Source organism: Notamacropus eugenii, chromosome 7 (assembly GCF_028372415.1).
Source record: "Notamacropus eugenii isolate mMacEug1 chromosome 7, mMacEug1.pri_v2, whole genome shotgun sequence".
NCBI classification, from domain to species: Eukaryota; Metazoa; Chordata; class Mammalia; order Diprotodontia; family Macropodidae; genus Notamacropus; species Notamacropus eugenii.
Genome location: NC_092878.1, coordinates 120,859,527 through 120,875,874, shown reverse-complemented (window position 1 = coordinate 120,875,874; position 16,348 = coordinate 120,859,527). Strand labels below are relative to the sequence as shown.

Here is a 16,348-nt window from a genome sequence, read left to right as displayed (position 1 = left end):
GATAGGAAAGATGTTATAGGGGTGCACTTCACAAGGTCTGGCACTAGATATTGGGTAAGTGAAAGTAAAGTCAAGGATAACTCCAAAATTGCAAGCCCTTGTAACCACAGGAATGGTGGTGCTATCAACAGAAACAATGAAATAGCGGTAGGATTGGTGAAGCCAATGATAAGTTCACATTTGGATGTATTGAGTTTGAAGCATCCAGTGTCCGATAGGCAGTTAGTAAAAGAGACTGGGGCTGCATATATAAATTTGAGAACCATCTACATAGAGATGATTATGGGGAGAAGACACAGGGATCTTGACTGACTGATACCTACACATAATGGATAAGGGAAACATGCACATCTAGAAAGGAAAACTGAGAAGGAAAGGCCTGACCTTTAGGAAGAAAGCCAAGGGAAAAGAGCAAGGGCCAGACAAGTTCTGTATAGATGAACATCTTGTCCAGGAGGGTGAGGGTGTGGTCAGCAGCATCAGAAGCCATGAAGAGGTCAGTGAGAGTAAAGACCAAGAAAAGGCCTGTGGGTTTGTTTATCAGCTGCGGTTGTTGGTTACACTAAAGAGCAGTTGCTTCATTTCTTTAGGGTCGGTTGTGTAAGGGTTGGCCTTGCCAAGAAAGGGCATCTCTTCCTCTGCGACTGGAGCAGAGGAAAAAATTGAGCGTAATGAGAAAAAGGTTTTAAGGTGTGACATTGGAGAGAAGAATGAGGTTACGGAATTTTAGAATTGGAAGTAACTCCCCCAGATGTTTTGTCCAACTTATGGAAGCACCCCACTTACAACATCCTGAGTAAACACTTTTTCTTCTTTCAGAAAACCTGCAATAAAGACAACCGAGTCATAATAACTTGCACTTAACTAGTGCTTCAGGGTTTATCCCTGTCTTACAGATGGAGAAACTGAATCACATACAAATAAAGTGACTTGCCCAGTGTCACTCAGCTGTTAAATGTCCAAGGCAAGATTCTAACCCAAGTCCCTTGAATCTGAGTCTGTACTTTCATTCATGACCAAGGCAGCCTGTTCCATTTATAATTAGCTCTGATTATTTGGATTTTTTTTTTCTAAAATCAAGCCTAAATTTGTCTCTTAGCAACATAACTTTCTACCCATTACTCCCTAAGTCTGTCCTCAGTGGTCAGATGGATGTTCCTCTTCCACAAATACCCAAAACCAGTAATCATGTGCCTCCCCCAGTCTTCTCATTCTCAAGGCTAACCATGCTGTGTTCCTTCCACCAGTCCTCATATGCTGTGGATTCAAAGCCCTTTACCATCCTAGCTGCTCTCATCTGGAAGCTTTCCCAAACTCTACATCCAGACTGAATGCTGCCACTGTCTGCCCAGGCGAGAGCCCAGGAGAGCTGTAGCCCTCCTCATCCCTGGCAGCTCAGCCTCTTTTAATGCAGACCACAATCCCATCAGCTTCTCTAGCTGTCCTGGCACATGTGGAGCTTGAAGGACATAAAAACCTATCGATCTTTTTCACACAAGCTACAATCTCACCATGCCTCTCTGATCTTGTTTTCATGTTGTATACATCTCACCTTATTAGATTCAGTCCAGTTTGCTAGCCCATCAGAACCTTCTTGGACCCTGTTATCTCACGTCTTATTGATATAACTGCAGATCTGATGAGCATGCCATCTATGCCTTTATCTAGGTAAACTACATGGGGCTGAATGCAGATCCCTGGGGCACACTCTTGGAACCCTTCCTAGTTGATGTTGAGCCATTAAAGACTATCCTTCAAGTGCAGACTTTCAGCCAGTCTCAAATCCATTTAATTGTATTATCAGATGCACTACTTCTCACCATATCTGCCACAAGAATGGCATGAGAGACTTTGTGCTTTCTTAAAGTATAGGTAACTTGACAGGATTCCCTTCAGCTACTAATTTAGTAAACCCATCTAAAAAGGAAGCATAAGGGTAATCTGGCATGACTGTTCTTTTGCGTAAGTCAAGCTGAATCTTTGGGAGATAGGGGAGCTAGGAACAGCGGGATTTTTTCTTCTATTAGAAAAAAGTATTATTTTTTTATACTATACATTTCTCAGTGTAGCCCCACCTCCCCATATATCCCTTATAACAAATATTTTAAGGGAAGGGGAAAAAATACTCCAGCAAAATAAACCAGCACATGAGGCAAGTCTTATAATGTGTATAGTGTTCTACACCCAGAGTGTCATTTTCCTATTTTTCCCCCAACCCAGAAAACCAACAAAGATTCCTTATTATTTACTTTACCATTGGGACTAAGAAATTTCAATTAAGGCAATCTGCTGCTTTGAACAGAGGATTGTATTCAGAGGATCAAATGGGAAGGAGGAGGAGAGAGTTGCTGCTTTAAACAGACACAGAACTCCAGCAAATGTCTCTAGATATTGTCCTTCTGTCACTGCCAGCCTTGTGATCTCTTTCCTGAGCTCATCTTTCTGCTCAGATAGTCTGTAGTGTGGTGTCGCCAGTGATGGAATCATTTCTATTTGTCTCCCATTAATTTGTCACTCACACCTTCTCTACCAAGCTTCCCCCTTCTTGTTATGGAATTTCCTTACATGAATATTCTTAATACACAGTGCTACCATTTTGATCTGATCTTGGTAAATGGTGTAAGATATTGGTCTGTGCCCAGTTTCTGCCTTACTGCTTTCCAGTTTTCCCAACAGTTTACCAAAGAATCAGTTCTTTTCCCAAAAACTTACATCCTTCCACTTGTCAAATACAAGGTCGCTATATTTATTTGCTGCTGTAAATTGTATGTCTGCCCTGTTCCACTGATCGGTTTTTCTATTTCCTAGCCAATACCAGATAATTACTGCTTTATAGTATAGTTTAAGGTCTTGTACTGCTCAACCACCTTCCTTTATGGTTTTTTTTTACTAGTTCCTTTAATATTCTTGACTTTTTATTCTTCCAAATTAATTTTGTTACTTTCTATTTTTTTCTATTTCAGTCAAATAACTTTTGGCAATTTAATTGACATGGCATTGAATATACAAATTAGTTTAGGTTTTATCTGTAATATATAGGGATGCTGATGATTTATTTGGATTTACATGTCCTGTTACTTTGCTAAGATTATTAATTGTTTCAGCTTTTTAGTTGAGTCTTTGGGATTTTCTAAATATATCATCTTCGATATACCACTACCCCGTTTCCACTCTACCCCAACCAAACCTTACCTTTCCTATTTCTTTTCATTAAGTTAGGGCCCTCTAGAACCACATTCATTTCACTTCATTCCATCAAGTCTCAGTGATACTTAGGAGTTCAGACTTAGCTCTTTGCTTTAGGCTCTCTCATTCATTGTATTTGTTGCTCAAACTTTGGACATTTAAAGCTGTGGTTTTACGACTGGCTGCTTTCTTGAATTTTGTCTTCAGTGAGCTTCTAGGTATTTCAATTGCTTATCCTTTATTCTTGCTGCTCTCTGGTAGCAAGCTTGGTTGAATATACTTAGACTCTGTTCCCTTTCTTTTTTGGCGATTTATTAGAGTTTCAAGATACCAGGCAAATTACCTTCTCACCAGCTTTTGATAGTTATGTGCTAGTCCCCAACCAGCAGCATCTTCTTTGCCGGTTGTGTACCTCCCCAGTCAGCTTTTCCTTGCCTTCATTGAGCAGTGATGAGGAAATCATCCGGGCCTCTGTGGTCTTCATTTTGTGGCCCAAGATGGAGACAAAAATGAAATGGGTTCCTGCGTTCAGGTAGTTTATGTTCTACCACAGAAAGTGAATGGTAGCCATCCATTTTAACAAATTTTGAAATATTCTCTGTTAAACTGTGCTCCACAAAGTTAGCAGACCTCTTTTTCATTTCAGATCAACAAAATAGTTCTCTCACTACAGAGAAAATCAGGGAGGAATAAAAAGATTGCCATGCCAAGATTCACACTTGGTTGTCTGCACTGTGTTTATCAGGAAATTCGATATTACGTGTTTCATTTAAACTTTGTATTTAGATTATGTACATTTTATTCTAACTTTATTCTACCTAAGTTTCTTATTTTAGCCAATCTTTACTAGCCATTTAACTTTAAAATTATTTTAAATGCTGAAATGTGTCATACTATGAAGTAAGAACAAAAAAAAGTTTGGATTCTGCATCTATCAATATTTATCTTCTTCTTTGTCTTTTCTAAGCTTGCATGTCCAAGTATTCTGCAGGTTGCATCTATTATTACCCATCTTTTCATCATACCCACAATCCTTCACAAGCAGAAAAATTGCAGAAAGACTTAAAACGTTATCTCACAAGGAAAATTGGATTCGAAGCAGTCATGAGAATAAGGTGTACAAAAGGTAAATAGAAGGGAACTTGAGTTGCTGCTTGTTCAGATTTTAATTGAAATGACTTAATTTGTGAATGTTGTTACCCAGCAAATAAAAAAGTCATATATCATATAACCAGTGTTCCAAATTGTAGTTTGCTGGTTTATACAGTGTCTAACTCTCTAGTTGCTATCAAATATTTGCTAAAACTTGAAAAAAAGTACTTTATTAAGGGGAAAAAATTAAAAATTTTAAATTTAAAAAAAAAAAGTTAAAATGTATTTCAAAGTGGGATGGGGTAGAAACAAGGAAGTAAAGTTCCCTTAAATGAAATTGTGTAAAGAATGTTGTGATAAAATTTCCACAATTTTTATTTACTTTGTTGGTTTATGGGAATCTGAAGAATACAGTCTAATATCACATTTCAAATATTAAACAAATGGGCAAAGACCTCATTTGCTTTGGAATATTACATATATATTTATCTCCAGTCACAAAGCAAAATACCATTAAGACAAATGAACCAAGTTTATAGTCTTTGTCTTGCATAAAGCTTAAATGATGATTTTAATCGGTTTGAGATCCTTTCCCTCCCCCCCACCTCTACTGCACACAATAAGTACACTTCAAAAGTAAATTTTGTCTATTGTCCCTTTGACTTAAATCTAAATTTTTGCTTTTTAGGTCTTTCAATACACACTTTCCACGGAAATTTTTTCGTTCGATCTACTGACTTGCTTTCTCTTGCCAACATCAATCCTGATGCTGGATTTGCAGTACAGATGTCGATTGAAGAAAATTTGACAGAAACTTCTCTGGTTTGTTTTCAGACTGCCCTGTTATATACCTCAAGCAAAGGTAATTTAAATAGAATTTCCGCAAAGCTTTCTAGGGCACTTGCTGTTCTTATGTGAGAGACAAGAATTTTAGTGTTAATGATACGAACTTCTATTGAGCATATTGTAACTACTCAGCAATTGTAATTTTGTTTTTTCCAAGCCTTTCAGCAGTATAAATAGTGTCTCAGGAAAGAGTGTTTAACTGAGTTAGGACAGATGTTTTGGTGTCTCATGCAGAATCTCATTGATGGTTCTGCTTTTGGCATTATCTCCACCAGTAAGAACACAGAGTTACCCTCATGCACGTCTCTTGCATTGAAGTGCCTTCTATACATTATCAAGATAGTCTGGTTTTTCTGCCATTTCACCAAATGTGACATATTTCAACATAGTCACCTGCTTCTTAACATGATTGCCACTGAAAGCCTGATCCGTATTTTCACCCTTGCTATATAATGTAATGTGAGTGTTATAGTTTGTTTTGTAAAGTTTCACAGTATTTGTTTTTCTTTCAAACTTGTTAATTGTGGATCTTTCTTAGGCAACTCTAAATTTTCTCTTTTCATGTTTTATTCTAATGTATACTTATTCATAACTTTGTTTAGGTGAGCGGAGGATTCGAGTACACACTCTTTGTTTGCCAGTAGTGACTTCACTGGCAGATGTTTATGCAGGAGTAGATGTACAAGCAGCCGTCTGCCTTCTAGCAAACATGGGTAAGTACAAGGATGAAACAACAGTTGTAAGACATGTTTTCTGCCCCATAAGCTACCATTTTGGCATATTTTTCATACCAAATCTCCTATTTTTACTTACATTTGCTTTTTCCATTTTCTCCTGCACTATCAATTAACCTCTTTTCCATATATTTCTTGCACATTCTTTGAGAACTGATAAAATCACAGTCCATTTTTCAGTAATAAGTCTATATTCCATCCAATAAAAGTTTTCACATATTTCAGTGAGTATTGTCAGTTTCCTGTGGCATCAGAAAAAATCGGCCTATATTAATTACAACTGAAGAAATTGATATTTAATATTATTTCAGAAAACAAGTCTAATTCTGCCACATATGATTCCAGGTTGAGGCTCTGCAGCTGCTCATTTTTCCAGTTTCAGAACACCTGGTACTTGTAGTTCAGCTGTTGCTTGTCCATTATATTTTCAGAACAAAGCATATGTTCATTATTTACACCTGAAATGGCAAGTATAAGATGGGGGTAAATGGGGAGGAAGAAAGATCTGGACAGAGAGCAGTTTCCAAAAAGATCTTCAGGGTTTAATGGACTGAAAGCCCTCTGAGTCAGCAATGTGATCATGGCAGCCAAAAACACCAGTGAGACTTTGGTCTGCATTCATGAAGGGTATGGCTTCAAGGAATAAGAAGGCAGTGATCCCTCTCTCATTTATAACATTATGTTCAGTTCTGTGTGCTACATTTTTAAGAAGGACATTGATAAACTCCAGAGTATCTAAAGAATCCAGACGATGAGAAGAGCCTTCAGCCCACATCATGAGAATTAGTTTAAGGTACTGGGGGGATATTTGGCCTAGAGAGAGGAGTGAAAGAGGAAAGAGAGATATGAACAGCTGGAGAGCCATCTCCAGCTTTAGTTATAGTCTTAACTGACCAGAGGTGCTATTGGAAAAATTGTGCTCCCATCCCTTGCCCCCAGATGTCTTCTGGCTCTGCCCTTGGGGCAGGCTCCGGACTTAGAGCAAAGAGGAGAGTAAGAGCCCCAATCCTTTTTAGTTTTGGTGTGATGCAGTGAGTCACACAAGATGGTCAGGCTTGGATGGATTGTGATTTGGATGAGATACTCTTGCTTCATCTTTCTCCATAACCTCCCCCTCCACCCCTCAACCTCTCTTGAAAATTCCTAGAACACAAAAAGATTAAGAATCTCTAACCCATCCTGTCTTTCTCATTAGCCCTTGACAGCCCCAGACAAACTCCTTTCCTGTCCTTCACTAACATCTTACCTTTTTTTTTCTTTTTTGGCCAGTGTGTTACCTTATGTTGCATCATCCCATCAACCACTTTCTCTTTCTCTTACTATTCTTGCTTCTCCTTCAGGTCAAGGTTTTCTCTTCCTGCAACCTCTCATAGTTGTCACCTACTCTTCCTCAGGACCTTCCTGTTGGCTCCTTCTCCTTTAGCTTTAACTCTTTTGGTGGCTTTCTCTTTAGAACATTTTTAAACTTCAATCTGAGTCTTCATCCTTCTGTCTTGGTCTTTCTCATTAATTCCTCAAGTCCTCTCAAATTTCTCTTCCCTAAATCCAATATCTGGTCTTCTTCTGTATTCCAAAGACCTCCAAACCATTTTTATCATTTCTTACTATTCAACATGAGTCCTTTTCCTTATTTCCTTTACTCAGCCTTCGCCTTTAGGACCCAGAAGAAAAATGTGATATCAGCCACAGTGTAAAAATCACGCAGAGATGAAGCATGAACTGGACCAGTGATTGATCTGTCTGGCTCATTCACATTTGGGAAACTGCTTACTGAAATCACTAAGTCTAGGTTGTCCATTGCCACAGCAGCCCGGTGTTCTCTTGGTGGTGCTGTAATAAAAGTGATTTCTTAGGAGGCAGCCTTAGTGCAAAGGACAGGGTAGAGGATTTGGAGTCAGAGGACCTGGATCAAATCCCACCTCTGCCATATTCTGCCTCTATGATACTGGACAAGTCAGTGAACCTTTCTGGAGGCCTCAGTTTCCTCATGTGTATAATGAGGGGGTTAGTTTCCATGATCCCTAAAATCCCTTTCAGACCTAAATGTTATGATCAGATGATCCTGCGATTTCACCAGTTATGTGTAAGCATGAGAACGGGTATCCTAAGGGCTGCGTTAGTACCTTGGAGATACTAAGAGGCAGAGGAAGAATTAGAGGGTGAGATGCACAAGAATGTCACAGGATGCAGATCACTGCAGTGGTGAGCCCACAGTAATGAGATTACTAAGTAGCTAAAAACCAAAGTCTTTCTGAGCCCGTCATTCTTCTGCAAAATGTGAATCATATTTGTGTGTCTACAGGTGGTTGTAAGAATACACGGGGATAACTTGTGTGTAGCTCTTTGTAAACTTTGGTGTGCCATGTCAGCTAGAAATCATGGTATGAGCCACATTCTTGAGGTTTCCATTTAAGTACCGGAAATACCTTCAAGCACTTCCTGGGAAGTAGCTGCTTTCTCTCCTGAATGGTCATTAAGTGGTTTTAGAACTGAGAAGAATTCACATAAATACCCCAGAGAGTCCATCCTTGGACTTGAGAATTGGTTTTGTTCTATCCATTTTAGTTGAGACCCTCATAATTTGTTTTTATTCATTCTCTTGCACTTTGTGAATGTCTCCCACTTCTTACCAAGCTAACTCACAGTATTCCCTGTTTAGTGCTTTCTGTCCCTGGGGCTGCTGTCATTACTCACCTGGTCTCTCTGCCTTTCCAGCTGTGGATCGATCAATCTCATCAAGTTTATCAGATGCAAGAGATGCCTTAGTGAATGCTGTGGTGGACTCCCTGTCTGCATACAGCCTGACCTCTTCCACCTCCCAGCAGTCTGCTCTCATAGCTCCTGCCTCCCTCAAGCTGTTTCCTCTCTACGTTTTGGCACTGCTCAAGCAGGTACCTCATCTTGCTCTGTTAGACCTAAGTTGTATTTGTATTTCCAGATTTCAGACAGGCTCTAGAGGACAATAATATAAGGTGTGGGATACTTGAGCATTTTAGGAGTTTTGTAGAGCAGCAGTAGAGTGGAGAACGAGGGAGGCCTGGTGAATGACCACACATGTAGGATTGCCTGCAGCTTTCACGTCTGCATCATTCAATGCCTGTGCCTACAATGTGTGACTCATATTCTTAATAGATCCTTCCTAGCTATGAAATATAATCTGTAGTTGTTTAGGTAACTTTTGATTTACCTTCTTTTTCTTCATAGAAAGCATTCAGAACTGGTACTAGCACCCGCCTGGATGATCGTGTGTTTGCCATGTGCCAGATGAAGTATCAGCCTCTTGTTCATCTGATGAAGATGATTCATCCCAACCTGTACAGAATAGACAAACTGACTGATGAGGTATGAATTCTCTTGATGCATAGAGAAAAGACTTTTTGGTTTCAGATTAAGTTAATTGTCTTCTGTAGCCAAGAACGTGATCAGTGGCTGACTCCTCTTTGTGGTTTACATCCCTTTTTTCTGGTGGTGATTGTAAAGATTATATGATGTCCTGCCCTAAAGAGGTGCCGCAAGCCCTCTTGTTCAGAATTCATAGAAACTATCATTGTAGCATCACAACAAAAATATTTTGATACTAGTTGGAAGAATCAAGTTCACAGCATTTGCCACATACCCAAGACTGTTTTGTTAGACCATTTTAAACTCTGATCATCTGTAGTATTCAGGATGTGGTCTCCTTATTGTTTTACTCTTTCAAGCACTGAATTCTCAAGTGTCCCCTGTTACTCGAGGAATATGGCTGAAAAGGTAGAGCCCAAAAAGTTAAATGTGATAGACTGTAAGATAAACATATTCAAAATAGACTTTGTGAGAAAAATTTTAGTTTAAAATTTTTTCTGGTATTTCAACAAAGCCAATGGCTATTAGTTTTGGTGATACCAGCATGAGCTTACTGGTGGTGTCTCTGTGTTTTCCTTAAAGGGTGCAATACACGTCAGTGACAGAATAGTGCCTCAGCCGCCTCTTCAGAAGTTGTCTGCAGAGAAACTGACAAGAGAGGGCGCCTTCCTTATGGATGCTGGCTCTGTAAGTACTTAATTCTGACTTGATGTTAAATTTCACTTTGAATTAGCTAGATTTTTTGACTGAAGACCCTTCATTTAGGTGACTTTTTTTTTTCTTTCTTGAATGGGCTTGAGTAGTCTTTTAAAAATAATGAAGTTAACGGTTCCAGGTATCAAATTTGAAAGGTTTTTTTATCTGCGCAGGGTTTTTTGTTTCTTTTATTATCCCATAGATTTCAGTTTGATTAAAGCCTATTTTGTGTGGTTTCAGTGATATCCATGTAAGATAATAAACTTAGCTACTAGCACATTTTCCCTAATGATAACTGCTTAACTTTTCTTGGTCTTTTTCCTATCACATAGCATAGATGTAACATGCTTCAGCTATCAGCAATCAAACTTGAATATGTGATTTTGTTTCCAGTATTGGTTCTGGTCACTTTGGTAGGGGTAAGAGAAGGTCCTCACTACATTTCACTCCTCATAGGGAAAGATGAAAACAAAATCTCTCCAAATCCCAAACAAAATAGTCTGATTTCTTTTGAAGTTATACACAGCACTGTTATTTGAGCTTCCCCAATAGAAAGAAAGCTTCCAAGTAAATGAGTTTTTCTGAAATACTTTACATGAGATTAGTGTCATTGTGACATGTAATTATTGTGAGGTGGTTTGTTTTTCAATAGAAACATACTGTTCAGGCATGTGAATAAAACACTATACATGCTGGGTGCTGATCAGTGGCATGCCTGTAGGTGGTGCTATTCTATCAAAAATGAGGCCACAATAAAAATAACTAATCCATAAAATTTTACCTTATATAAAACTGGATATTTTCATTAAATGTTAATGTTTCTAACCACATCATAATCATTTTTTACTTAGTGCCTAGAAATATGCCTTTACTAAATGCTAAGAAATAAATCATAAGATTTCATCTCAGACCCTACAAATTGTCAAAGATGACAATAGCCAATATCACAGGGGTTGTGAGAAGGTGACTTATGCCTTGTTTGTGGAGCTGTGGATCAGCAGAAACCTGTTTGGGGAAGCAGTTTGGAGTTATGCAAATAATAAAATGTCCATAACCTTTGACTTAGAGATTTTATTACTAGGTTTATACAGCAAGGAGGCAGTTGATATGAAAGTCCCCGTAATCCACTGAAATATTTATAGTCACACATTTTGTAATAATAGCAAGGAATTGGAAACAAAGCAGATGCTCATAGATTGAGAATGGCCCCACAAATGGAAACAGGATGGCATTCTTTCTTACTTAGAATAGTGGTAATGATACATGATTGTAATCAAATGAATATCAGTGGATGTGATGAATACAGAGAATCCTAGAAAGATCTACATGAAATTGATGCCACGTGAATGAGGAGAGCCAGGAAAACATTGTATATAGTGACCATGACAATATAAATGGAAAGAGCAGCCATCCCAAAAAATCAAAAGTAAACGTAAAATTAAAACGAATAAGCCTGGCTCAAAAGAGGAGGTGCAGGAAAGACACTCCCACCCTTGAGGTATGAGGGCCACAGGTTTGCACATGGCACATATTGTCAGACTTCTTCAGTGTTTTGATTAGTTGTGCTCTTCTTTTTCCTTTAAAAAAATAGAGTATGGTATATGAGTCCCTGGATGAAACTATAGTGATACAAAAAGCAAAATACATCAGTAAAACCTTGGGTGGTTTTTTTTTTAAAGGAAATAAATCATAGGGTGATAGATTTGAAACTGGCAAGTCCTGCCCTTTCATTTTAACAGATTAGGAAACTGAGACCCATAGAGGTCATAAGTGACTTGCACAGGTCTTACAAATAGTAAGTGTCAGAGCCTAGATTTTCGCACTCTGTTGTATAACTCCTAATCCAGTGTTTTTTCCATTTTCACAGTACTCTTACTGCAGTCTTATCATTTTTATTTGAACATTCATTGTTATTTGCTGCTTTCAAAAATCCTTCTAAACACAACTAGGTGTTACAGTGGATATATCCCTGGGTCTGGAGTTAGGAAGATCTGAGTTCAAATTTTGCCATAGATTCTTACTAGCTGTGTGACACTGAACAAGTCACTCCCCCTGCTTCAGTTCCCTTATCTCTAAAATGGGTATAATAGTAGCACTCACCTCCAGGATTGTTGTGAGGCTCACACTAAAGCACTCTGCAGATCTTTAAGAAATGCTGTATTCATGCTAGCTATTGCTAAATCTAGGGTTCTAGATTCTTGATCCCTGTGCAACTGACAGTAGTTTAATGGTGTACAGACTCTGCTATTTTGGTGTTCTGTTTTATTTTGAGTTGTTGCCTGATATGATCTCTTTTATGTCTGCTAATCTGTAGGAAATTATGACAGGTTTTCTCTTGACTAATGAGGTCTTTAATTTATTTTTATTTAGATTATTTACATCTGGATTGGGAAAAACTGTGATAATAACTTCATAAAAGATGTGCTCGGTTACCCAAACTATGCATCAGTACCACAGAAACTGGTCAGTGGATTTTATACAGTTTATATAGTTCTTAAATTGGCTAGCTTTGCTCAATAACAAAATAGAGCCTCTTCCAGACTGACATTTTAACTGTTAACAGTGGGAGGCCTATAAACCTGTAGTCTTGTAAACAACATTAGAGAAACGAGTAAAGATCTGTCATTTTGTAGTTAAAATAAACATTAATATTGGAAAGTAATTTACCTGCCTTTTTTCTTTTTAAGCCAAACTCTAAATCTTTACCACAATCTCACATTAATATTCTTTACTAGTGGCCATTGTAGGTGTTAAGACCTGAGGGGCAGTACAGTACGTACAATTGAAAGTCAAGTACTAAATGGACATACTTTGGACTCATAATTACATTGGTGTAGATTAGATCCTTCCTTAACAGCGTCATCACCAGAGATAAATAAATAGAGTTCCTAATGCTAAGTAGCCCTCTCCCCAAGCAGTCTCTGGATGGTAACTTTAAGAGTAGATAACAAAACTTAGATCACTAATAGGAGAATCAGGTGTGAGGTCCAGCTCATTTTTTCATCTTTCCTACTGTTACTGGAATTGCCCCCTCCTCACTCTTACACCAGAGCACTTCAGTTTGAGAGAATCCAATTCTGTGGAAGCATTCCATTTAATAAGAATTATATAAATAACAATATCACATTGAAATGTTCAGTCCATTCATTAATTGGTGAAGGGAAATTGAATGTGCCTTTTGCATAGAATGCCTCCTCATGTTTAAGCCTGAATTCGTTAGAATGTGTTTCTTGGATTTTGGGAATATAGCAACACATAACAGAAGAGAACGTAATTCATGGTTATTTGTAAAGTTTGAGTTTTTCATTCATGGTATGTCTACTCTAAGCAATAAGAAAGAGAAATACAAGCCTTAAGTAGAAGTAAAGTAATTTCCTGTTTTCAATCTTTTTTTCAAGTCAGCATTATAAAACTTTTTTTCTTTTTAAAAGAAAGAAAAAAATTTTTGTTCCTCAAAGGGTTACTCTTGTTTGGAACTTCGTCATAATGCTGTTGAAGAGTGATGTCTGCAGTATATTGACCTGAGTAATTAGGGTTGGTCTCATTTCCACCAGTATTGTTAACTATTCGTAATTTCAGTAGAATCATAAGAACAAAAATTGAGAATCAAAAGGTATAAGAATCAGACAAAAAAGCTCCTTATTTCTGAATCTTTAATTTGTAAAACATCCTTTTAAAAACAGTTGAGGATTAAGGAAACAGGATGGCATTCTTTCTTACTTAGAATAGTGGTAAGTGGATCTGTTCCACAGGCGGCTTGATATATATGTCAAGATTTATTCCTATTTAGAGAGAAAAATGATCCAGTAGAGTTTTGGTGACATACTGATTTTTGGACATGTTCTACTAATTTCAGTAATAGATAAATAAGTTAAACTTAGATTTATCCAAAATTAAGCTTTCTTCATTTTTCTATTGTTTTTCTTTTAATGCATTTAAATTGTAAAAGTTCTGTTAAAGCCCTTATGAAAAGAAGTTACATTCTCATTTCATCTTTTGACCTAGACACATCTTCCAGAGTTAGATACGCTTTCCTCAGAAAGAACCAGATCCTTTCTTTCCTGGCTTAGAGACAACAGGCCATTGAGTCCAGTTCTCCATGTGATAAAGTAAGTATGTTCATGATTTTATTGTGGATTTCACCTTTCCTCTGTACATCTGTATGGAAGAGATTGATTTTTTTTCCCTAAAAGACTGAATAACTTTAAAAGAAAAAAGTACCATTCACTTAACCTGTCAGCATATCCTCTGTAGTGCACATGTCCTTTCTTTTTTTTAATGTAGAGTGTCTGTTCTTAATTTTTTATTTTAAATTCGAGCAAACATAGTAGGTTCAGTGACTTCTTTGTTTCAATTCAACTTACCATCGACATCCTCAATCTAAGTGCTTTCCTTCTCTCTGCTGGAGAAACTAATACCACTTGGAAAGTTTAGTGTTTGTTTCCCTAACAGAAATCCTGTTCCAATCCCACATCATTGCGTGGAAGGAACCAGCTCTCCTCAGCTGCTGAAGATTGTGCCACCAGAGCACAGACACTGACATCCTGCCAAAGTGGATAGGGATTTAGCTAGGATCAAGAAAGGTGGACTTTGGTTTAGCCGCCAGATGAATCTTTTGGTGATGGGATTGTTCATTGTGGAGGGACTGTAAAGCTGTCTTGGTGATAGGGATAAATCTTGAAGTGTACGTATGTGACCTCTAATTGAGAATATGTTTTAATAGCGATAAGTAATGTTCTTTTCTTTTCCTTTTTAGAGATGAGAGTCCTGCGAAGACAGACTTTTTCCAGCATTTAGTTGAAGATCGGACAGAGGCTGCATTCTCTTACTATGAATTTTTGCTTCATGTTCAGCAGCAGATTTGTAAATGAAATGGAACCAAAGAAAAAGAAAAACATCCATGACTCTTGAGATAAGCATAAGCTGTCAGAGAAGCACATGGGAAATTTGGAAAGAAAGCATTTGCAATGCACCCCCCCCTTTCTGAGCTTTGACAGTTAAAGGTGAAGAATTATCTTGTAGAAGAAGGATTTATGTCAGCCTAAATTTAAAGATAGTAATGGTGATGCTGTTTCACTAACTACATTTTGAATGGGTTAATACACATTTCCAGTAGTGCAGCAGTACGGTCCTATTAATTGCAAGCTGACAAATTTACGTAGCTATGTGGAATGATATTTCATAATGTAAAATTAGATAAATCCTTTTTCTTACATTTAATAGAATATTTCCAAACTTAAACTCTGACAAGAGACGCCAAAGGGCAAGGGTACCAGGTTATTTGTTTATATGAATTACTTTTTAACAAGGAATGATTCGTATTCATTAAATGGATTCACCATTTTCCCAGTGAAGATTATAGAATTTCAATACGTGAACTGTAGAAATAAAATATATAATGTACATAAATGTTACATTTGTAAAGAAATGTAAAAATGTAACTACAGAATATGAATTGCTTAAAATGTGCTACATTGTTGGATGTTTGATGACAGATCTTTTTGTCCCAGTTAGAGAATGAGGTTGACTAATACATAGTAAGAATGGAGTCCACATAAGAAACACTTTGTAATTCTGTTCAATCTTTTATGTGGAATTATTTATGATCACCTTACTAATTAAAGATATTTTGCTTGATTGTGTGTGTATTTTTGTAACTGATATTTTTACAAGTCTGAGATGTAGGATTTGGTAACTTGTGGGAAATTAGATGTTCAATTTAATATTCTGTATGTCAGTATTTTTTCATTGATCTATGACTATCACTCTGTGTTCAGTTTCTAAAACCAAATAACTTTTCAAAAGAGGGCTAATTGTTGTTAGTGTTATCACTTGTCTTATTGTGCTAGTAAAAGAAACGTTCTCAACTTTTACATTGCTTTAATTTTAAGTTTTCAGAAATGACATGACCAGTCGGACTAACTGACATTAGAAGTACCACTTTGAATTTTTATAGTGCCTTCACTCATTCTGAAAGAAATGCTTCAACAACAGTTTAGTTATTCATTAAAAATTAGTACACTATTATAACTACATTGAGATTAGAGATTGTTATCACCATGTAAATCATAGATTGACCTGTGAAAGAGTAAGGGTGCTCAGTGTGTTTTGTTTTGTTTTTTTTAAATATAAAGCCAGTGATCTCACTGTCTTCTTACTTTGGCTGATTTCATTTGGGGAAGGAGGGTATATTGTACTCTTTTATCATTCAGTTATGATAGAACTGTAGGGTCTGAAGACATCGATGATAGTTCTCTACAAAGGAAATCAACAGGTTCACAGAATGTTAGCAAGAAGAAACTTGAAAGATAACTTTTTTCAAATCCCTCATGTTATAGATGAGGAAACTGATCCAGAGAAATAAATCATCACCTCCTCTAGATGTTTTTTTTCCCTGCAAAGTTGAGCAGTAAAAATAACTAATTCCCAAAACTGACTCTTCACTTTTCAAA

The 16,348-nt window shown here is 37.2% G+C and overlaps 1 protein-coding gene across 2 annotated transcripts in view; it reads left to right on the top strand.

The window, feature by feature from the left end:
* Positions 1-15,533, top strand: part of SEC24B (SEC24 homolog B, COPII coat complex component) — an 88,725-nt gene extending 73,192 nt beyond the window's left edge. For both annotated transcript variants that reach the window (XM_072623141.1, XM_072623142.1), the window contains 9 exons: positions 4,154-4,312; positions 4,967-5,140; positions 5,727-5,837; positions 8,574-8,749; positions 9,063-9,200; positions 9,783-9,887; positions 12,267-12,359; positions 13,902-14,005; positions 14,653-15,533. In XM_072623141.1, coding sequence (XP_072479242.1) covers positions 4,154-4,312; positions 4,967-5,140; positions 5,727-5,837; positions 8,574-8,749; positions 9,063-9,200; positions 9,783-9,887; positions 12,267-12,359; positions 13,902-14,005; positions 14,653-14,767 — 1,175 coding nt within the window. In that variant the 3' untranslated portion in view covers positions 14,768-15,533. The remainder of the gene's footprint in view (positions 1-4,153; positions 4,313-4,966; positions 5,141-5,726; positions 5,838-8,573; positions 8,750-9,062; positions 9,201-9,782; positions 9,888-12,266; positions 12,360-13,901; positions 14,006-14,652) is intronic.
* The last annotated feature ends 815 nt before the right edge of the window (positions 15,534-16,348 follow it).